The sequence below is a fragment of the Diceros bicornis genome, chromosome 21, assembly GCF_020826845.1.
Source record: "Diceros bicornis minor isolate mBicDic1 chromosome 21, mDicBic1.mat.cur, whole genome shotgun sequence".
Lineage (NCBI taxonomy): Eukaryota > Metazoa > Chordata > Mammalia > Perissodactyla > Rhinocerotidae > Diceros > Diceros bicornis.
Window position 1 is genome coordinate 21,546,141 of NC_080760.1, and position 24,253 is coordinate 21,570,393.

Sequence of the window (24,253 nt, forward strand, 5' to 3'; positions counted from 1 at the left end):
AGCTGACTCTAACGAGGGAGAGAAATATTGTCGGTAAAGAGAGGAGTGCCGTTATAAAGAAAAGGATATAAAGTTGATTTCAGATGTTAAAATTGTGAGTACAGAAAGGGCTAGACATCATTCATGTACCACAAGTCCATTGTCATAGTCCACATGTGAAAGAAATGCTTTTAATATTTTTGTTTCCACATCATTTTTAAAACGTAATAAATTCAGAAATATTAAAAGTAGAGTATATTCATTGAAGTGTGGACTAGATAAATATGATAATCTTTTCAAAGTACTACTTTAATCATTTCACTTATTTATGTGATAATAGTGGTAGGATCCTACATGAACTTCAGTGTTAGACTTTAAGCAGGTAACCTAATCTGTGTTTTTCCTCTAAAATGGTGATATTAATAACTACCTTGCAGCACATTGGTGAGAATAAAACATGATACTTTAAGCATTTAGCAGAATGCTAACCTGAAGTACTAGTTTAACAAACAGTAGTTTCTGCCCCGTCTGCCTCTCCATTCTCAGTTTTGTTTTTTTTGGTGAGGAAGATCTGCCCTGAGCTAACATCTGCGAATCCTCCTCTTTTTGCTGAGGAAGACTGGCCCTGGGCTACCATCCATGCCCATCTTCCTCCACTTTATATGGGACGCCTGCCACCGCCTAGCCTGACAAGCAGTGCGTCGGTGCGTGCCTGGGATCTGAACTGGCGAACCCCAGGCCACCGCAGCGGAGCACGAGCACTTAACCACTTGCACGACCGGGCCGGCCCCTCTCCATTCTCAGTTTTTAATGGCGCTCCATTACATCTAAGCTGAAGAAAAGAACCGTAGCCTGCCTGACTTTCAAGGCCCTCCAGAATCTCGTCCTGAATTGTATTATATTCATTCATTTGTTTCAGTTAGTAAGGCAACATTTTAAATAGGGTTTGTCACCTGCAAGTCTTGATGGATGCAGAGATGCTATTTTTTATTATTTCTTTGTTCTATCCACTAGACTTGCAGTGTTTCTTCTGTCTCTTCTTTCCTAAATGTAGTAGTTCTCAATTAGGGGTTGTACTCCTCCCACCAGGTGTATTTTGGGGAATGTGGGAGGGGCGTTTTAGAGACTACTACTGGCATTTAATGGACAGGTGCCTGAGAGGCTAAACATCCTATAGTGGACAGTCACACACAACAAAAGGTTATCCTACCCAAAATGTCCCTTTTGAGAAACACCGTAATCTACTGTCCTTCACAGGTCAGCTCAAATCATGCTTGTCTTTTGAAATCTTTCTTCTCCATGTTAACCCTAAGCTCACCATTAATTTTGCCCCTAATTTGATACTTAATCACTTACTGCTTCATTGTTTATATTTTAACTTTTCTTATATATGTCTCATTTTCCTGACTAAACTATAAGCTATTTGAGGTCAAGGGACCATTTATTAAGCACTTTTATATTTTTGATATTTACCACTCTGCCTTGTGTATTCAGGAAACAATTATTGATTGATTTCCTATTCACCAAGTGGAGTACTCTGCACATAATAGGTGTTTACTAAATATTTGCTTAAATCAATGAAAAAAGAAGGAAAGGAAATGAAGTAGGAAATTTATTCATTTTAGAGAGAATTAATTTCATAGTAATGGGTTAGTGTATGCTTCTTTTATCAGGTCATCTTAGATATGAGAACTAATACAATTTGTTGGAACCCTATGGAAGCTTTCATTTTTACTGCAGCAAATGAAGATTACAAGTAAGTTTTCCTGTTTTTAAAACTTACTTATTCTATCAGAAATGGCTCAGTTGTATAAGTCTTACTAATGAAATATGTTTTCCTAGGTAGTATTCCTTCATATATGTTAGAAAACTGTCGTTTGTTTTGCTGAAAAAAATATTTTCCAAATTGGAGAAGAGCTTCTTAGAAGAATATTCTGTTTTCAAAATAATATAGACCAGTAAACTGTGACCCATGGACGAAATCCTGTCTGCTGCCTGTTTTTGTGAAGTTTTATTGGAATATAGCCACACTCATTTATGCGTTGAATATGGCTGCTGTTGTGCTATAATGCCCGAGTTGAGTAGCTACAACACAGACCACATGACCCACAAAGCCGAAAATGTTTATTATCTGGCCCTTTACAGAAAATGTTGGCTGATCTCTGGTGTAGATCATATAAATAATGACTGAACCGTATGTGTTTTAATAGAAACTAAAAATATCTGCCTTCAAAATTTGTAGCTCTTCAGGTGGCTGATACTCATGTAGTCATGTTATCAGCTATCACTCCTACTTCAGTAAGACAAAAGAAAAAATATAGTTTCAATCTTTACCTTAATATTTACAATATATTATTCTGTGACTCCATGTAAAGGTGACTTAGCAGCCTTATGTTCTTGATCTAGATGGAATTTTAGATTCCTTATATATTGCTTTTCACATTGGCTATCTTATTTTATCTTTTCAGTATCCCTGTAAGGTGGATAGGACATGTATGTTATCCCCTTTTTAGAGATGAGGCTATTGAAGTAGGAGTTTTAATCTCCTGGTGAGGAAAGTGTGTTTTATTCATCTTGTTTGTGTGTGTGTGAAAGATTAGCCCTGAGCTAACATCTGTTGCCAGTCCTCCTCTTTTTGCTGAGGAAGATTGGCCTTGGCCTACCATCCGTGCCCATCTTCCTCTATTTTATGTGGGATGCCTGCTGCCGCATGGCTTGACAAGCAGTGCATAGGTTTGCGCCCAGGATCCGAACCCACCAACCCCAGGCCACCGAAGTGGAGCGCATGAACTCAACCACTACGCCACCGGGCTGGCCGTTATTCATCTCTTTAATCCAAAGCATTTATTGTAGTGCTTTGGGTATGGTAGATTCTTAGTACGTGTTTTTTTGAGAAGGTGGAAGTTTGTTTTGGATTGAACTTTAGATCTTCTGTGTTTAAATTCTGTGTTCTATTATTTATGAAAGCATAAATTAGCTCAGAAATAGGATTTATAATATGATGTTTTAGTGGTACCAACTGAAAACATCTATTATGAATTTCTATACTGAAAAGAAACTCAGTTGGACTCTCATTAACTAGCAGTACCAAACCAAATTAATTGAAATCCTTTTAGCCTTTATTGACATTTTGAAATTAAATGGCCTTGTTCAAGTTAAAGGCAATAAAATAATGGCCTGCTGACCAACCTTGTTAAGGTTTCTAAAGTTTGTTCTAATTAGCTATTTTGGCAAGATATCTTTTTTTAGAGTATCCCTGCCATTCCTCATTTCTTGCATTGGGAAGAATTACATATGGCACCTGAAACAAAGAGCATATCCTTTGTAAGGAGCGACTGTTAGATAGATTACCATAATTATTCTTACTTGAGAGTGATCTTGCTGTGGTATCCTTTTTCTCTGTTTTTAATATTTTCTTTCTTTTATTACCCTTTAAATAGTCTAATCATTATGAGTTAGAAACCCAAGTTCAAGTCTTGACCCAACCAGTAACTACTGTAGAAATTGGGACAAGTCATGTGAACTAGCTCTGTGCTATAGTTTCATTAACTGTAAGATAAGAGAGTTGGTGGGCCAGCCCCGTGGCGTAGTGGTTAAGTGCGCGTGCTCCGCTGCTGGCATCGTGGGTTTGGATCCCGGGTGCGCACCAAGGCACCGTTTGTCAGGCCATGCTGTGGCGGCATCCCATATAAAGTAGAGGAAGATGGGCACGGATGTTAGCCCAGGGCCAATCTTCCTCAGCAAAAAGGAAGATTGGCATGGATGTTAGCTCAGGGCTGATCTTCCTCACAAAAAAAAAAAGAGAGAGAGAGTTGGAATAGATGATCCCTAAAAAGTCTTGTAACTCTTGAAACTTTGTTTATGTAAACATTTTTCATCCACATGGGTTGATTTGCTTGGGATTTGAATAAATTTTTAAACTTTTTCTCATGTAGAAATTAAAACAGTTTATTAAAAAAACAGATTTTTTAGAGCCAGCCCTGATGGCCTAGTGGCTAAAGTTCAGAACACTCTGCCTTGGTGGCCCAGGTTCGATACCCGGGTGCAGAACCACACCACTCATCTGTCAGTAGCCATGCTGTGTGGCAGCTCACGTAGAAGAACTAGGACTTAACAACTACAATATAGAACTGTGTACTGGGGCTTTGGAGAGGAAAAAAAAAAGAGAGGAGATTGGCAACAGATGTTAGCTCAGGGCAAATCTTTCCCAGCAAAAATACAACAGATTTTTAAAAAACAAAACAAACCTAGTTGAGAACCACTGCTCTAGACAGGAACTGTCAAGTAGTTGTCAACTCAGAAATTTAACCTCAAAGATCAGTATGACCTTGGCTGACAATCCTGCACTATGTTGGAAGATTTTAAAAAAGAACAGTGAGTTGTCTCTAGATGAGAATTTCATGGTATTTGGGTTATTTTATATTAACATCAAAGACTTTTCGTAGTAATGGTATTAAAAAGTACTCTTTTTGAAGTGTTAGGTTTTTTAAACATTTTATTTTGAAATAATTTTAGACTTACTAAAAGGTTGCAAAAATAGTACCTGTCAGCCACCTTCCCCTAATGTTAATGTCTTACATAACCACAGTTTAATTAGCAAAACCAAGAAATTAACATTGGTACAGTACTATTAACTAAACTATAGACTTGATTCCATCACCAGTCTGTCCACTGATGTTCTTTTCCTGTTCTAGAATCCAACGCAGGATCCCACGTTGCATTTGATTGTCATATCTCCTTAGTCTGCTCAGTCTGTGACTGTTCCTCAGTCTTCCCTTGTCTTTCACGACCTTAGCACTTTTGGAAAGGGCTTAACTTATTAGTTATTTTGTAAACTGCCCTTAATTTGGGCTTAACTGATGTTTTCTCATTATTAGATTGAGATTATGCATTTTTGGCAAAAATACTACAAAACTGATATGCCCTTTTTGACACATCAGATCGAGTACATGATGTCAATATGTTTTATTACTGGTGATGTTAACCTTGATCACTTCGTTAAGGAGATATCTGCAGGGTTTCTCCACTATAAAGTTACAATTTTTTCATTTTGTAATTAATACATATCTTTGGGGAAAATACTTTGAAATTATGTAGATATCCTGTTTCTCTTCAAACGTTTTCTCATTAATTTTATCATCTTGAAGTGTTTTGATGTTAGGAACTTGGTCCCAGTAATGCTGTATTACTATTGTCCACTGTCTGTGGTGGCTCATTTGAAGCACTCTTCTTTTGGCTGTTGGTTAAGAATTTTTAAACCTTGAAAATCGTGAAGTCATTGTTTTTACCAATTGTGCACAAGGTATAGTTTTCTAATTTTAGTACACCCTTTGAAAAGCTGTGCTCGCTCTTATATATCACTGACAGGGGTATAAATTAGTGCAACTTTGTTGAAATGATTTGTCAACTCGAAAGCCTTAAAAATGCTCATGCCTTTGGACTTAATAGTCCTACTTGTAGGAATCTGTCCAGATTTCATTGAATCTGTCCCACTCAATTAAAGATTAAATGTCAAAAATTGAAATATCAGTTTCATTTAAGAATTATTTATAGTAATAGTTTCCAATTTTTTATTAATAAATTATTTAAATAAATTATTTTAACTCATATTTAAATATGTAGCCATTAAAATATTTTCAAAGATTATTTAATGGATAAATGCCCATAATATGCAACATGAAATATCAGAATACAGAGCTCTATACATTGTTATCTCAATTTTATTAAAAGTATATATTTAAATAGCAGAGTGAAAACATTAGAGATAATTACGCTGTGCTGACTTCCTCTGGGGGATGGAATTAAAGGTAAGTTTTGTACTCTTTGTACTTTTCTGAAATTTCTACATTTTCTACAATGAGATTTATACGGATGAAAGTATGTAAGTATAATCTTAAGGAATAATAAAAGCTGTTGATATTTTTCCTATCTCCTACCTGCTGTGAAAAGAATTGAGCTGTTTATTTACATGTGCATTATTTAGCCAACGGCCTTACTTTCACTAGTGTCTTAGTACTGCATATGCTTCTTTATAGAAATTTGTATCAAATAATTAAAAATCCTTTTACAGCTTATATACTTTTGATATGCGTGCACTGGACACTCCTGTAATGGTACATATGGATCATGTGTCTGCGGTGCTTGATGTGGATTACTCTCCCACTGGGAAAGAGTTTGTGTCTGCTAGTTTTGATAAATCTATTCGCATCTTTCCCATGGACAAAGGTAGAAGCAGGTATGTTACTACCAATAAACCATTTGTTTTTGTTTGATTTTTCCTTGTCTTGATCATCATTTATCTTTTTTGAAAGGTTATTTGGTTGTGTGTATATGATAGGCTCATAACCAGGCATTGTGACTTGGGGTACCAACTTCTACTGTATCATCTAGGAGCAAAACATCAGCCTACTGGGCAGTTTCTTTTATGGAACAGGGTATTATCTTTATATAATTTGTTGATATGAAGTCTTAGTGTTTGCCTTAGAGCAAAGCCTTTTATTTTAGAATTATTTTTAAGTGTTCTATAGTAAACTTTTTTTTTTTTCTTTTTTTTTTTCCAGAAGGTCTGGGAAGTTATTTTTTATTTATTTATTTATTTTTATTTATTTATTTTGTGAGGGACATCAGCCCTGAGCTAATATCCGTGCTAATCCTCCTCTTTTTGCTGAGGAAGACCGGCTCTGAGCTAACAACCATTGCTTAATCCTCCTCCTTTTTTTTTCCCCCCCAAAGCCCCCCAGTAGATAGTTGTACGTCATAGTTGCACATCCTTCTGGTTGCTGTATGTGGGACGTGGCCTCAGCATGGCCGGAGAAGCAGTGCGTCAGTGCGCGCCCGGGATCCGAACTCGGGCCGCCAGTAGCGGAGCGCACGCACTTAACTGCCAAGCCACGGGGCCGGCCCCTATAGTAAACTTTTCTTAAATAAAGACTTTATTTTTTTTAGAGCAGTTTCAGGTTTACAACAAAATTGAGAGGAATAGAGATTTCCCATATATCCCCTGCCTCTACATATGCATAGCCTATCGTGTTATCAACATCACTCACCAGAATGGTACTTTTGTTACCAAGGATGAACCTGCACTGACACATCATAATCACCCAAAATCCATAGTTTCCCTTTGGGTTTACTCTTGGTGTTGTATATTCTGTGAGTTTGAACAAGTATATAATGATGTGTATCCATCATGGTAATATCATACAGAGTATATTCACTGCTCTAAAATAGGATGAACTTTTAAAAATTTTAATTTGATAATGAAGAACTTATATAAGTTTTTCCCCAGTACAACTTAAGAGCAACTAATAACAATAATACCTTACATTTGTTATTTCTTACTTATTCAAATTCATTTCTTATACCCTAAGGCAAAAATTAAAAAGAAAAATAACAGTTTAAATTGTCAGGACCATTGTCCGTCCATTCCACTTAGTAGGTATCTGACCTGGAATGATGAAGAGGTGAGAGAGAGGAATACTCAGCTTTCCTGTTCTCTGTTTGTGTGTGTCTCATCCTATAAGCACACTGAGTGTAATTGTAGTGTTTAAGACGTGTGTTGTTTTGTACAGCTTGGCCCTCTACTACATATTATACATTACTGAATATGGTATAGAATTATACGTCTATATTGTATTATATCATATATAATTGTATTGAGGTAGTTTACAGAAAACTATGGCATTTTTAAGATTTTCAAGGGTAATTTTGACTGTGTTTAATTTTTTGCTTTACAGGCTGATTTTAAAACCTAACTCCTGTGGAAAATACAGCCTCTCGTAATAGCATACTATGGTTTACAGAGCACTTTCATACACATTCTTGTTCCTTAGTAAGGCTTTATATGTATTCCTGGGAACATATTCAAAGCAAATCCAAGTAAACTGGAAGAAATTTTCCTATAAAACTAAAATGCAATATAGTATATATATAAACAATAAATGCATGCATATGCATATATATATACACACACACACATACATACATACTTGATTGAGTGGCCTAGTCTTGCTTGATGGAATTCTAGTTCATTGGGGAGAAGATGGAGTTGGTGAAAGATAACAGGGAATGATTGGTGGTGGTAGAAAAGGAAAGGAGACAAGTGAGTAGAATCAGAGAAAGGAAGGAACAGAGAACCTGTGTAATGAGGGTGGGAGGTGATGATCTGTGCTGGACAACAACAGTGTGGAGCTGGTAAAGCAGTTTACCCAGCTTCATAAAGATTGATGATAGCAGAGAATTTTTCTGGGACCCTTCCTTCACTTAAAAATCTGTAGAACGTACAATTTGGTGGTGTAGCTACCACAGAGTGAAGAAATCTCACCATTTTCTGCAATAATGAGAATTTTGATCCTTACTCTTAATGATAACTATCCTAGTTTCTACAGTGCTGAAGGTTTCTGAACCTTCTGAAAGAATGATGTTCATTTTTAAAGGCATATCATGACCTTCTCCTGGCTCACTGCCTTTCTGTTCCAGCAGGACCAGGACTAGGGTGCACCTAAGTGAGGTGCCTAGGGTGCAGAATTCAAGGAGTTACTCATCTCAGGGTAGTGCAAGTGCCAGCCCTGCATCTGCACCACCCTGAAAGTGAGAGCCTCCTTAAAGTTGACACTGTAGGTGCCTCACTTGCCTCACTCTAGTCCCAGCCCTGTATTTACAACCAAAAGATCCTTCAGACAGAGCTTCCTCCTGAGAGTTGGTCAACTCGTCCATTTTTGGTCATGGCCAATCTGCTTGTCTAACTCTCTGGTGTTTTTACTTGTGATAGTTGCGTCTTTCTCCCCTCTAATTTCAAGAAGCTGTATAAATTCCTAAACCATCATTTATTGCCAACAAATAATTGTCATCATCACAATCAATCAAAAATGTGTTGGAATCAAAAGCATACTGACTGGAGTGTTCTGATGACTTAGATCTTCATTCCATCATCTCCATCGTAGAACTCATGGTGCTGGTTCCTATATGGCTGTTGCAACTAACTTGATATTCTCCAAACTGTCACGAATGGTTTGTTGGGGTTATTCAGTCATGCCCAAGGCAAGGCTGATAGTTTCCATTCTTCTCACCTCTCTGGAAAATATTAAGAATCAGGAGAATGTGGCCCTCCATCATTTCTTGGCGCCAGAACCTCCAAAGGTAGTAGGACAATACTCTTCTAATATGGTACAGAAGCAGACACATAGCATGGGAAAAGAACAAAGAAAGAGTAAGAGAAATGGAATGTGTAAGCACCTTTGTTCCCAAGGGCCTAGCAGCTTAGTTCAAGCTGAATTATTCCAAAGCCAATGTGGACAACTACATGCAAGTCTAGCTAAGAAGCTCAAATTATTCAAAAATTGTATGAAGTGTGGAGTTCTTACACACCATTTCTGGGGAATTCTCTCCTGATATCACTTGGAGATTCTGTAATCACAGTCTAAATATGTGTTACTTCCTTTTGGGTTTAGATATAAGTGGTGTTCCCTCTGACCTTTGCGTTCGTCTGCTTGAAAGCTAGTTCTAGTTTGTTTCTGTGGTCTGCTCTAGTTTCCTATCATTGCAAACATCAAATAACATAGGCAGTGCTTTGAATGATCTGTATTTTTAAAATATTTTCTTTTGAAACACCTTAAAATGGTTCTAGTATTTTCAAAATAAATTTTGAGTAGATTTTTAAAAACTACAGTTGAATCAGTATTTGAAAGTAAGCTTCTATTGGGATTTCATTCCATGTTTACTAAGCAAACAAGTAAATCAATTGCGTTCACATAGAACAATTATTTTGACTATGTATATAAAGAATTTAAGATTGAAAATGTGTTTATCTCCCAATAGTATAACTTGTAGTGAGCTTTATGTATCCATCATGTGTGCAAGCATAAACATATCGAGAAGTTAAGAGCTCTGCATAGTTTACCATTAAGGAGGATTCTAAGTTGATTAAGTGACTAAACCGTTGGATTTGACTGGTCTAATACACGAACAGGTGATTTTTAATGGTTACCAAAGCCTGATTGAATTTCCTAGTATTTAAATTTATTGTGTTGCCATGGGAAAAAAGAGGCCTTTAAATAGGTAGAGATTATAAGAATTGAGTCTTGCAAAAGCAGAGCATTGAGAGAAGAAAAAGCAGTCTTTGTCTCATCTACTTTTCATTTTAATAGGACATTCTTTCTAAGCATCCTCCTCCTTTTAGAAATAAATTTCTTATGGTTTATCTACATGTTCATTCTGGAGCTCAAAACGTATCTGTTAGAAACAGTGTAAAAAGTACACTTTTGTGAGTGTACTTCAGAGAGATGTTTGGGTTTTTTTTGTTTTTTTTTGTGTGTGTGAGGAAGATCAGCCCTGAGGTAATATCCGTGCTAATCCTCCTGTTTTTGCTGAGGAAGACCAGCTCAGAGCTAACATCTATTGCCAGTCCTCCTCCTTTTTTGCCCCCAAAGCCCCAGTAGATAGTTGTATGTCATAGTTGCACATTCTTCTAGTTGCTGTATGTGGGACGCGGCCTCAGCATGGCCGGAGAAGCGGTGCGTCGGTGCGCGCCTGGGATCCGAACCCGGGCCGCCAGTAGCGGAGCGCGCGCACTTAACCACTAAGCCACCAGGCCGGCCCCAGAGAGATGTTTTATAGATACGAATCCTCTTTGGTTTGGTCATCATCTGTGGGTTTTCTTCTACTGGACAGAGTTTGCAGAGCTTGTTTTCTTTCTCTCAAGTAGTCTGCATTTTGAATCATTTAATCCAGGTATGGAAAATTTATTTCTCCAGAAGTCTGCTCTTTTTATTTTTTCTGACCTTGTCTTTTGCTTGCTTTTTAATGCTCTTCTTAACACTTCCCAATATAGTATCTTCTGTGAATTCACTTAGCATGTTTCACAGCCTTTTCAACTAGGTATGATATTTGACATCTCCATTTATTAAATGATTCTTACCTCAACTCATCAGACAATTCTGTAGCCTTCTCTTTCTTTTCACACGTGTAAATCATCAAGTCTCACTTCAATTAAGCTTTTTAAAGTTTGGACAAAACAAAAATCAGACATTAGAATCAACATACCAGGACGTGCTCTTTGAATGCCATTGCATTTATTTTATTTTCCAGTAACATAAAAAAAAAAAGAAGTGTAGTGGTTGACCTGAATTGATTTGGAGGGGGGAGGCTTATTAAAAGCAATCCGTTTCTTATTGTTACAAAATTACTCCAGCTTCAACATATTTTATTTGTATTATATGCCTTCAGTTATTTTGTGAACTTTTCTGGGCATCTAGTTTTGCTTAGTATACTTGTATTGTTTTTCTTATTGGATTGTAACTTCTCTGAGAGTAGGAATTTTTTTAATTCCCCAGGACTTAGCATAGAATCTTGTTGATTTGGTTCAATAAAAATACATTTAAATGAATTTGAATTCTCTTTTATACTCTCTTAGGACTCAAAAATGGTATCCTGATACTTGATAGGCAGTGGTTAAAGAAAATCTGTATCAAAATCTGAAGGGTTTTAACTTTAATTCCTCTTCTATAGGGAAGTCTATCACACAAAGAGAATGCAACATGTCATCTGTGTAAAATGGACTTCCGACAGCAAGTACATTATGTGTGGATCTGATGAAATGAACATTCGTCTGTGGAAAGCTAATGCTTCTGAGAAATTGGGTGTGGTAAGAGACCCCATTTTGTTTCATTGTCATAAAGCTAGAAACTAATTTTATTGGATATCATTATATTGTAAAGAGAATTTATTTGAAGTGCTTTAGATATTTTGATAAAATTGGCATTGTTGTGATACAAAAAAATAAGTTAGCAACAAAACAGACACTGCTGTATTTAGATTTACTTTTCTCGTGTCATAGGCACCTTCAGAGGCCTTTGTTAATTCAGATGTTTGATGATATTTGAACCGTCTTAATTCTTGATGTTTTCCTCAAGGTAGGGAGAGAAGATGTAGGGACTAGAAGCTTAGAACGCCTATTTCTTCTGTTACAGGAATAGTAATCAGGCAGATCAAAGGCTGCAAGTCCCTGTCTTTAATATCAAAGACACAGTAAAACACTTAACTTTAAAAAAAAATGCAGGGCCGGCCCCGTGGCTTAGTGGTTAAGTGCGCACGCTCCATTACTGGCGGCCCGGGCTTGGATCCTGGGCGCACACCGACGCACCGCTTCTCCGGCCATGCTGTGGCCGCGTCCCACATACAGCAACCAGAAGGATGTGCAACTATGACATACAACTATCTACTGGGACTCTGGGGGCAAAAAAGGAGAAGGATTGGCAATAGATTTTAGCTCTGAGCTGGTCTTCCTCAGCAAAAGGAGGAGGGATTAGCGTGGATGTTAGCTCAGGGCTGATCTTCCTCACAAAAAAAAAAAATGCAAAAGGCTTCAGACTTTATAAAAGATTCAATGGAGATAAAACAAATATTATCATTGGCTAGCTACCTCTGGGTTGTGGGGTTATGGTTGATTTTTGTTTTGTTCTTGATGTTTTTCTGAATGTCTCGTGTTTTCTTTAATAAACTTATAGAGTGCTTATATCAGAAACAAATATTAAGTTTAAGAAGGAAAGGCTTAGTGTGAGTTATTTTATACTTAGCCCCAGTAGGAAAATCAAGATATGATAAGCAGTAAAGACAATTCTGTTTTAAGTTTAATGATTGGTAAGCATTACACTATGTCTAGGTTTCAGTTCATCATTAAATGTTCCTGTAAATCACATCATCCTTAACATTTGTTAAACAAAGCCTAGTTATTACAGAATTGAAGACTTTTTCTTTTCTGTTTCAGTAGTTATTTTTACAGAATAAAAATTCGAGTGATTAATTTAGGTGCTTATTCTATGTTATTTATGCCTAGGTAAGGTCCAGCTCAGTGGTCCGCCTAGCCCTACTCCCTCAGCACAGCTGTTCTTCGTTTGGTGGCATCTATCTGCATTGTAGGCGTGCTGCCTAAAAGGAAATTTAGTGCTCGCAGAGCTGGTATTACTAATGTAACCTTGTAAAGGGTAGAATTACATTTGGTTGCATGTCATAAAATTTTAGTTTTGGGGGGAAAGGGTGCTTCCTAGCTTTGTTATACTGAAGCAAAACAAAGAACACACCATTCATTAAAATATCAAAATGCATTTTTTCAGCTCACATCACGAGAAAAAGCAGCCAAAGATTATAACCAGAAGTTGAAGGAAAAATTTCAACATCATCCTCATATAAAACGTATTGCTCGACACCGACATCTACCAAAATCTATCTACAGCCAGATTCAGGAACAGCGCATCATGAGGGAAGCTCGGCGACGAAAGTATGTTTTGGGGCGTTTGACTGTATCTCAGTACTCTTTTCTAACTTAGCACTCTCATCTCACCAAAAACAAACAAAAACCTGCCTTTCAAGGGAATAGTTTATGTGCTGTTGTACATTAGAGGTGTTTTTGAAGACTTTGCTGGGCTTTTTTCTTTTTCTTGATAAAATGGGGAGCAGTGATCATTTAAGATTGTGACAATTACCATTGAGAATATATTTAAAAGACAAATAGTGAAAATAACTTGGATCAAAATAAGAAAATGCTTCTGCTCATACTGAAAAAAACTGTTGTAAATATATAATGCTTAAAAGATGATTTCTAGGGGCCGACCCAGTAGCATAGTGGTTAAGTTTGCGTGCTCTGCTTCAGCGGCCCAGGGTTTGCAGATTTGGATCCCGGGAGTGGACCTAAGCACGGTTCCTCAAGTGATGCTGTGGTGGCGTCCTATATACAAACTAGAGGAAGACAGTCACAGCTGTTAGCTGAGGGCTAATCTTCCTCAGCAAAAAGAGCAAGATTGGTAACGGATGTTAGCTCAGAGCCAATCAAAACAATAAATAAATAAAAAATAATTTCTAATGTAGCTGGAACTAAGGGGGTATTGTGTTTTTTCCAAATTAGAGAATGCAAAGAGCTCCTTGTACACATTTCTTAAATAAAAATTTTTCTAATATGCTTCATCATAACATTTGGAACCTAACATTTTGGCTCTAAAGCAGAGCTCCCCACCACTGCCACCACCATTTCCCCTGTGAAATAGTCTCTTCTTTGCAATCCTTGAATTCATGCAAAGTATTATAGAAATTCTAAGGCAGAGCTCCTTTTTTTTTTTTTTTAATTAGACTGTACAAATGATTATTATTTTGCTGCCTTTGGGAAGATACAGGGTTGAGTCACTTGAATGTTTTAATAACTGTTGCAGGCTTTTAAACTTAGTTAAGGACACTGATGTCTTAGAAGAAGCAATTAAATAAGTTAACAAATTTGATTTCTCGCTACTTTTTACCTAATCTCATGGTGAAAACCTTTTTTTCAGTTGGTAGTTTTCCAGTGAAAGAAAACGCTTTGTGATTTTTCTGAGAAAGTTTTCTTTGGCTAAGGTGATTCCTCATAAACTTGCTTATATCTTGTATATTTTATTTTATTTCTAGGGAAGTGAATCGTCTCAAACATAGCAAGCCTGGATCTGTGCCAATTGTGTCAGAGAAGAAGAAACACATAGTGGCAGTTGTGAAATAATATTTGATATTCCTACCAATGCTGATGTATAATTATTTGTTACATTTTAATTTGCGAACTCTAAAAATAAAAGTACTGGCTCTAGCGTAATGAACGGTTTAGTCAAATGTGTAGAGCTTTGTCGTTGGTCATTTTAGCTACCCTGAAAAATTACCTTTAAATAAGGTGGCCTGGCTGATAAGACTATGCACTGTTTTTTCTGTGATCTGCTTTCTTATTTCGTTGAAGAATACAGTATTGCAAACTAACTGATTTTTTGCTGTTAGAAGTTTCAGCTGTACCTTCGCTCTGATCTATTGTTATAGACACTGTACATTTGAATTTACATTTCAGACCAGACATCTCCTTTGTTACCTTTAATATTATTTTGGGCAATTATTGCAGTGCTTCTTCCTACAATTCCACATAACATGTAAAAGAATTATGTCAAAAGTTTTTTTAATTGCATTTGTTTTTTGTGTTCTATTTATATTGTGTTTTTGAGACTGTAAAGATCATCAGCCTGCATTTATATAACTTTTATAAATAGTAATAATTGTAGTTTATGGTCAAGTCAAGATAATAAAACATCCTTTTTCTCAACATTGTAGCTTTGATCCATTTCTGCTAAATAATTTCTCTTCAATCTCACTAAATTGTAAGTAGTTCTGTGTGACATAGCTTTGGTTTTTGTGTTTTTAAAATCATTATATATACTCTATTATATATATAAACCTAAATTTTAGGAAATTTTCAGTGAAGAAAAGATTTTAAAAATCCAAAGAAAAAATACGTTTAAGAATACATATATTTGTAGTAAAAACATAAAGAAATACACAGGGATCAGAATTTGGAGAGTGGGAGGAGGATACAGTCAGGGTGGGATACACAGGAGACACCAGCTCTTTTAGTAAGATTATTTCTTAAGCTGTGTTTAATTCTATTATTTTTTGTGCTTTCTTGGATATCTTAAATATTTCATTATATTTTTCTTAAGGCTAAGAAGAGATCAGTCATCTACCTTGTAATCCTTATGATCTATTGTAGGCCTCAGATTACTTGATTTTCAAGGTGAACCAAGTTCTCTTGTGTGCCTATACTGCTGTTAGTTTGGGTGTGGTTTCAAAGAAAATACACAAATACTGATTCATGAACATGAGCTTCTGTGTCACTGAGTCCTTCAAGAAGCACGTGCAAGAGATTTATGGGAGGGAACTGTCTGTGAAGGATGAAGAGGAGGGAGCAGGAGCAGGTGGGGAGAGCCTTCTGTCTCTACAGTAGGCTTGACTCCTGTGATAGGAGAGGGGGAAGGAAGGAGGACTGGGTAGAAAGAGACTCAGAGTGTAGTGCAGTTCTAAAAAACGTTGGGCCAGGCTGATGGGGAGTCAGTCTCATGTTGTGCAAGAATGGGCCAGCGCTAGTACCCTCCCCATGCTCAGTCAGTGGCAGGGAGCAGCCCTGGGGAAGCATGGCCTTGCCGTGAACGCAGTGGTGAGTCCAGAGGTCTGGCAGCTAGCACCCCTCAGCTAGGACTCGGTCAGCTGTGCTTCCTGCAGCCAGTTCTCTTGGAGGAATTCTGAACAGAGTGTATCTATAGCTGCACCCATTGTACCACACAGATCTACTTCTCACAGGTTTGGGGAGCAACTCCATGATTCCCATGTACCTCTCTTAGAAGAGGGAGTTTGGTTGGATGATTGGTATCCCCTGTCACTGAAGGACCACAACTAGTACTCATCCTCTCTGTCTTCCATCATCCATTTAAAATTTTCCTCATCCACGGCTACCACCTTAGCAGGTCTTGGTGGCCTACCTACGGGTGTGACCCAAACCTTCATTCCTGAGGGGTCTGAACCCTTGGTAATCATAGCTTTCTCAGGCTGGGGTTGTTACATATATCCATTCACAGTTGCAGTGGAGCAAGGGAATACCAATAGGCACCAAATGGATGGCCTGTGTTCTGCATGTATTTGCCCATCTTCCCCACTCCTGCTGATCAAAGTTGATTACTTCTGCCAGGAGGATGACTGCTCTAGCCTGCTGGTCCCTGGACATAAGAAATGCAAAGTACCTTGGTGACAGTCATGGCATGTACTTCAGTAGGATTTTTGCTGTGTTTCCTAGCAAGAGTGTACCCACTTTGGCAACCAGTACTTCCAACCCTACAGAGCCCAGAGTTTTAGGAATGGGAAGCAGAGTCCTCCAGTGGGTCAGTGGGAGTGATGGTAATTGATTCTTTCCCTTGGTTCTCGGACCCGTATAAAGGTTTGTGACTTGATGCATATACTGCATCCTGAAGGATGTTGTGTCCTTTCAGCATGTCATATCTGAGCTGGTGCTTACATTGTGTCGTTAGTAGGCCATTCTAGTGATCTATGAGGCTGTATTTCAGGGTAGTGTGTATGTGGGACAACTAGTGGGTCTTACGGTTGGCCCCACTCTCTCGCCTCCTTTGCTTTGAAGTAGGTTCCCTGGATGAACACTATACTGTGTGGGATTCATGCCTGTGAATTAGGCATTCCATAAATGCCCAGGTAATGGTGCTGGCTGAAGTTTATGGCTCTGGTATCTAGGGACACCAGAATAGGTATCCCTGTAAAGATGATTTGCTGACCCTTCTGGAATCGGAGGGATCCAACGTAGGCAAGTAGACACCAAGTGGCCTGTTCTCTTCTAGGAATAGTGCCGTACTGGGGCACAGCATTAGTGTCTGTTGCCGACATCTGGGACAGTCACAGACCTAGTAGCTAGATCAGCTTTGGTAAGTGGGAGTTCATCTATTGAGGTCGTTCATAGCCTCTTTATCTGCCACAAGCCATTCCATCCATGTGCCCATTGTGCCTCTTCCAGGCTGGCTGATGTCAACTGGTGGAGTCATTTTGTCAACTTGGTGGTTCAGTGCTTCTTCCATGGTAGATGCTTTCAGGTGGACGTTACCATGTTATACAAAAGTATTTACTCTTGATGCCCACTCCGTCATGTCCATCCACATACCTCTACCCCAAACTTCCTCGTCTGATCTAGCCCTTTTCCTTCCACACTTTGACCAGAGGGCCAGCCATTGACCACTGCCCAGGAATCTCACCTAAGGCAACTTCTACATAAAATGACCAGTTACCTTGCTCACAGATCTGCCCATTGGGAAGATTTTCCCGCACTACCATCTTTCAAGGCTACCTCTTTTTATGCATATATTGCAGCCGTGGTCCGTTTGTGTCTTACACTCACAATTTGAGCCAAGCCAACCCATCAGTAAACTAAGCTTGGGCATTCTCTTCCTCCTCCAGCTGGTTGTACCCCCTCCCCATATGGCTGTAGGTGCAAGTGGGAGGAAGGCACTGATGCAACTGTGCTGGGTGACGTGGAGTTCTGTGTTACTTGCTTACTTGAGCATCTTACTTGTGCCCTCTGGTCCCGCTTGGACTCAATCTCAGATGTACCTTTTTTGTCTTCTGATGGGCTGCTGCTGAGTTTATACAATTTTATGTCTTGGTGGGTCTGACTAAACTCACCTTATAATGGGCAGTTCTGGACACATGTTTACTTGGTGCTCATGATCAAGATGCTCAGTAACATGCTAGGAACTATTTCTCAAAAGGTATAATTCTCTGCTGCAGATGGCATGGCCTTGCTCTGGAACCCTAGAGTCTTGTGTTGTGATTCTCCCATTGGAGAATTGCCGTAAACTCCACACTACGCCTTTTCCCAGCACTGATGCTTTCTACACTGTAAAGTCTGCTGGATCTTGTGGTCCAAGCTTCAGGACTGCTTGCACCACAGCCTAGACCTGCTGCAGAGCTATTGCCTGCTCTGGGCCCCATGCAAAGCTGGTAGCCTTCAGTATTACCTAACATATGAGCCAGAGCAGTCAGCCTAGGTGTGGAATGTGTTGGCTGTAGAACTCGGAGGGGCCTACCAAGCACAGTGCTTCCTTCCAGTGCAGCACTTATGCTTTGGAAGAGATATCATGGCATGATCCTGGACCTCTAAAAAGTTGCTGGTGTGGCAAATGGCTGAACCTTCGTAGGATTACTGTCTCACCTTTTTGACCGCATGTACCTTACCAAGGCTTCCAGCGTACTAGCCATCTCTTGCTTGTCCAGTCCAATTAGCAGGAAATCATCAATGTAATGGATAAATGTAATGTTTTGTGGGATGTCCAGTCTGTCTAGATCTCTTTGGACTATGAGAGAGTGCAAGAGAGTTAACAGCCCTGGGGGAAAATTAGATGAATATTGTTCATTCCATGTGAAATTGAGCTGTTTCTGATCCTTTTTTCTAACCAGAACAGAAAAGGCATTTGCCAAATCGATAGCTGCATATCCTGTACCTGAGGCCTAGCAACGTATCTGCTCTAGCAAAGATACGATGTCCAGCACAGCAATTAATCAAGGCTACTACTTTTGACCACTTGTGGTGGTCTACATTACAGTCATTCTCCAGAATCCATCTGGTTTGTGCAGAGTTCAGACTGGCAAATTAAAGTGAGATGTGAGAAAGACCACACCTGCTCCCCCATTTTTTAGGTCCTTAATGGTGGTGCTAATCTCCCCACCCCTAAGGCAATATTATTTTTGATTTACTATCTTGGTGGGGAGATGGAGTGAGATTTAAGAGGTTTTTATTTGGCTTTTCTCACTATCACAGCTCTTCCCTACAGATCAAGGACCAAATATGGTGGTTACTCCAACTATATCATTCCCAACTATGCACTTGGGAACTGAGGAAATGACAACTTAATAGGTCCAGAGACCCATGGACCTACTATAAGTTAGACTTTAGATAGATATCCATTTACTAAATGACCCCCATAAGCTGCCGTTCTAACGGGGTTGTGATGACTCTTCAGGTCTTTGGGAATCAAATGTCAACTCAGACTTTGGGTCCAATAGTCTTTGAAATATCTGGGTATTTCCTTTTCCCCAGTGCACAGGTACCTGAGTAAATGGCCATAGGTCCTTTTGAGGAACTATTATAGCATATACTTGCTGTGGGTTTGCGAGATCCTTCCCCCTAAGGAACAGCCACCTCTTCAGTCAGTGGTTCCAGAGATGAAAATTGACTCAGGTCTGGCAACTGAGCAAGAGATTGTGCCTTTTTATTGTGACTACACTCGGCCCCTACTCCTCCATTCTTGCCTTTTTCTGGTTGTAGATGTCAAGGAGTATCCTCATTGGATGCCCATGTATTTTGCCTCAAGGACACTATGCTTCGTTTCCACAAATCCCTGCAGATTAAAGCTATTTGGCTGCTTCTCCAAACCATTATGGCCTCCTGGCTTCTAATGGTTAAGCACCACCACCTGGCCCCTATTACTGGCATGTGTTTAGGGGCAAGGGCATGAGCACTATGGAATTTAAAGAGCCCAGCTCTGTGACTGCCTCTCCTACCATTAGCTCTGGCCTACAGAGGAGAACCAGCACTGAACGTTTGGGTGATGTTAGTGCTCCCCTCTCCAGCACATTCCTGTTGACCTTGGTGAATGATGTGTCTTCTAGGCTTTCCCATGGAACATAATCTGGTAGTCTTCTGGCCTTACATAATATATCCCTCCAGCATGCCAACTCCCCTCAGCTCTTTATTTCTTCCTTTACTGGCTTCCAGGGCAACACAGATGTTTCCACTTTGCTCAATATTGACCAGCACTTTCTCCAGGCTTCTAAGAGCCACCCTAGCAGTGAGTTTGCCCCATCCCTTAGGGTCCTTGCCAGGGTGCTAAAACCCATGACATAAGAAAGTGCCCCCAATTCGATGCATTCTTCCTTTTTCAGTGTTATGTTCCTGTCCCTTGATCAAGTACCCTCAAAATCCAATCCCACCAGTACTCCCCTGGCTCCTGCCAGTATACACAAGCTAATTCTCGCTGCTCCTTTGGTGTGTAATCTCATTCCTCTCTTGTCAGGCCCAACATATGTCCAGCCAAGAAATGCTGGAATTTAACTCTAGTGATTAGTTGGGCTGCCCAGAGTGTAGGTGGGGAGTGCTTCACGCCTGTTGCCTCCACATCCTCAGAGATCTCCCACCTCATGTGTCAAAGTCCTGTGTTTTCCCTACCAGAGCTCTGTCCTTAGCAAAACAGACTTACATTGGCTGAGCATTTAAATGTCTCAGGAACTCTGCAATTCTTGTTATCAAATCCTCTCTCTGCTCCTCAGGTCTGTCTGCACTTTCACTGTAGGAGATAAGGGCTTCTCTGTAAGCTAGCAAAGACTGGTCTCTGGCTCCCTGCTTAGCCTTTAATTGTTAATGTCAGTTTCTCATCATTCCTCTGCAAGGCACCAATACAATTTAATAACTAGTGACACTGTGGTCCTTATAAACGTTGCACCGCTCATATATTTCAAATGCTGAATCATCACACCTAGAAGGGAAGTTTCTTCCATCAGGACGTTTTCCTAGGTCATCACCCCTGAAATCTTCAGCAATTGGGCCGCTTAGAATGGGGCCATTTTTATCAGCCAGGCAGTGAGTGAGCCTATCTCCAAACTCCATCTTACTGCCTATTTTCTTGACCGACCCCCACTACGACCTAGGTCTATTCAGGTTCTCAGAAACAGACACCAAAACAGGCTTAGACAAGCAAGAGATTTATTGGAGGGAACTGTCCGTGAAGGATAAAGAGAAGAGAGCAGGAGTAGGCAGGGAGAAACTTCTGACTGTATTGTAGGCTTGACATCTGTGACAGGAAATTGGAAAAGAAGAAGAATTGGGTAGGAAGAGCCTGAGACTGCAGTGCAGTTCTAAGAAAGCTTTAGCCAAGCCAATAGGTAGTCCTTGAGCCAAAGTTGCCTATTAGAGAAGTCCTAAATCTCACAGGAATGGGCCAGCACTAACACCCCCGCGGTGCTCAGTCATTGTCTGGGAACAGCTGAGGAAAGTGTAGCCTTGGTGGGAGCCTGTGGTGGATCTAGGGGGGTTGCAGTTGGGGTTCTTAGTCAACTATGCTCCCCACTGCCAATTCTGTTGAAGGAGACTTGAGTGGCACATTTCCGTGGCTGCCACAGCTACCCACTTTTATACCCATTGTCATTATGATTTAGTCTCTATTTGTATTTCTATATAGGAAATCTCAGATCATTTACTAAGTGCACAGTAATTTTTTACTTATCCTAAACTTAATGTAAGTGACAGTGCATTTCATCTGCAAAGTGCTATTTAAAATATTGGTCTCAAGTGATATTAACTTAATAGTGGTCTTAAGTGATATTAACTGTCATGGCATTAGAAGTGACCAAGGGAAAGAAAGGAGCCAAGTTCAACACTTAGCACTTGGCACATAGAGGGTGCTCATTAAGTGTTTGTTGACATAAAATAAAACCCAGACTCATGTTCGTGGTAGAATATTTACTATATATTTTTTCGACTTAACCCTTTTCTCCTAATTCCTTTGTCCTCCATGAGCCTGGGAATGCAGAATATCCCTATTTAAGGAGAGTGCCTTGTTAAAATATACCTTGTCCTGAAATATTAAAAAATATATTGTCCATATGCATTAACAAAAATGTGACAATTTTCATGATGCTAATATCAAAAAATTTATTTGATAAAATAAATAGTTAATTAAATTCAAGCCATTGAATTCTGCATCATAACTGGTTAAATTCACCTTTATGAAAATATTCAAGCTATTTTTTGTCATCTATACCTTCCCTCAATTTGAATCAATTAATTAAAATAATTAATTAAAATCCTTGAAAATATATCCATACACAAAAATGCACTCAAATATCTAAATGGGGCCAAATGGATGTTACAAAATATCTTTCTGATTTTGTTGTTTTGTTGAAGAATAATCACTATAACTAAAGCAGGCCCCCACCATGATTCTTTTTTTTGTGTGTGTGTGGAAGATCATCCCTGAGCTAACATCTGCCAATCCTCCTCTTTTTGCTGAGGAAGACTGGCCGGGGTCTAACATTCACGCGCATCTTCCTCCACTTTATGTGGGACACCGCCACAGCATGGGGGCTAACATTCATGCGCATCTTCCTCCACTTTATATGAGATGCCGCCACAGCATGGCTTGCCAAGAGGGGCATCGGTGCGCGCCTGTGATCCGAACTGGCGAACTCCGGGCCGCCGCAGCGGAGCGTGCGCACTTAACCGCTTGCGCCAGCAGGCCAGCCCCCCAACCATGATTCTTAAGGCATGGGGAGAATGTGTGTATCAGATGGTGCACTTAAGAAACAAAGCCCTAGTTTCCCCCCTTGCCTTATTTCTTTCTCACTATGATATTTTTTTTCTTTAATTTTACAAAATGTAAGGAGGACCGCACATTTCTCTACTTATTGAAGAGAATGGGCAAGAGTTTTCAGTGGTGGAAAAACGCTATTACAGAGTCATCCACAAGCCATCTGACCACTTTTGAAAGTTTAGATATTTGCCATCTTCCTTTTTCATTTTTACTTGAGGAGAGTGCTGAGGGGAATGATGGAAGGTGAATGGTCACAGAGCTTACTGTCATGTATGATGACTGAGTTCTCAACTTGAAATCAAAGGAAGATGGCGATAAAGTGGATATACAGGATAAGCATCTTTTGAGATATAATTGACATATAACATACTATTTCCAGGTGTACAACATAATGATTCCATATTTGTATATATTGCAAAATGATCACCACAATACGTCTAGTTAACATCCATCACCATACATAATTACAGTTTTTTTTCTTGTAATGAGAACTTTTGAGATCTCCTCTTTTAGCAACTTTCAAATATACAATACACTATTATTAACTATAGCCACCATGCTGTAAATTACATTCACAGGAGTTATTGATTTTATAACTGGAAGTTTGTACCTTTTTAAATTTTATTTTATTGAGGTCATATTGGTTTATAACATTGTATAAATTCCAGGTGTACATTATTATATATCAGTTTCTATATCAACTGCATCGTGTTCACCACCAATAGTTTAGTTTTTGTCTGTCACTGTGCATATGTGCCCCTTTACCCCTTTCACCCTCCCCCCACCCCCTTCCCCTCTGATAACCTCTAGTCTGTTCTCCTTATCTGTGTGTTCATCTTCCACATATGAGTGAAATCATATGGTGTTTGTCTTTCTCTGTCTGGCTTATTTCACTTAGCATAATACCCTCACATTCCACCCATGTTATTGCAAATGGCCCGATTTTGTCTTTTTTTATGGCTGAGTAGCGTTCCATTGTATATATACCACATCTTCTTTATCCATTCATCCACTGATGGGCACTTGGATTGCTTCCACATCTTGGTTATTGAAAATAATGCTGGGATGAATATAGGGATGCATAAATCTCTTTGAATTGTTGATTTCATGTTCTTTGGATAAATACCCAGTAGTGGGATAGCTGGATCATATGGTATTTATATTTTTAATTTTTTGAGAAGTCTCTTTACTGTTTTCCATAGTGGCTGCACCAATTTGCATTCCCACCAGCAGTGTATGAGGGTTCCCTTTTTTCCACAGCCTTTCCAACAATTGTTATTTCTTGTCTTTTTAATAATAGCCATTCTAATGGATGTGAGATGATATCTCATTGTAGTTTTGATTTGCATTTCCCTAATAATTAGTGATGTTGAACATCTTTTCATGTGCCTGTTGACCATCTGTATATCTTCTTTGGAAAACTGTTCAAATCCTCTGCCCATGATTGCGTTGTTTGTTTTATTGTTGTTGAGTTGTATGAGTTCTTTATACACTTTGGAAATTAACTCCTTGTTGGATATATGATTTGCAAATATTTTCTCCCAGTTGGTGGGTTGTCTTTTCTTTTTGTTCCTGGTTTTCTTTACCTT

The 24,253-nt window shown here is 39.1% G+C and overlaps 1 protein-coding gene across 1 annotated transcript in view; it reads left to right on the forward strand.

Annotated features, from left to right (window-relative positions):
- The window catches only part of DCAF13 (DDB1 and CUL4 associated factor 13), a 30,796-nt gene extending 15,723 nt beyond the window's left edge, over positions 1-15,073 (forward strand). Inside the window, exons 7-11 of the mRNA XM_058564758.1 lie at positions 1,653-1,735; positions 6,050-6,214; positions 11,482-11,617; positions 13,086-13,249; positions 14,404-15,073. Coding sequence (XP_058420741.1) covers positions 1,653-1,735; positions 6,050-6,214; positions 11,482-11,617; positions 13,086-13,249; positions 14,404-14,491 — 636 coding nt within the window. The 3' untranslated portion in view covers positions 14,492-15,073. The remainder of the gene's footprint in view (positions 1-1,652; positions 1,736-6,049; positions 6,215-11,481; positions 11,618-13,085; positions 13,250-14,403) is intronic.
- The last annotated feature ends 9,180 nt before the right edge of the window (positions 15,074-24,253 follow it).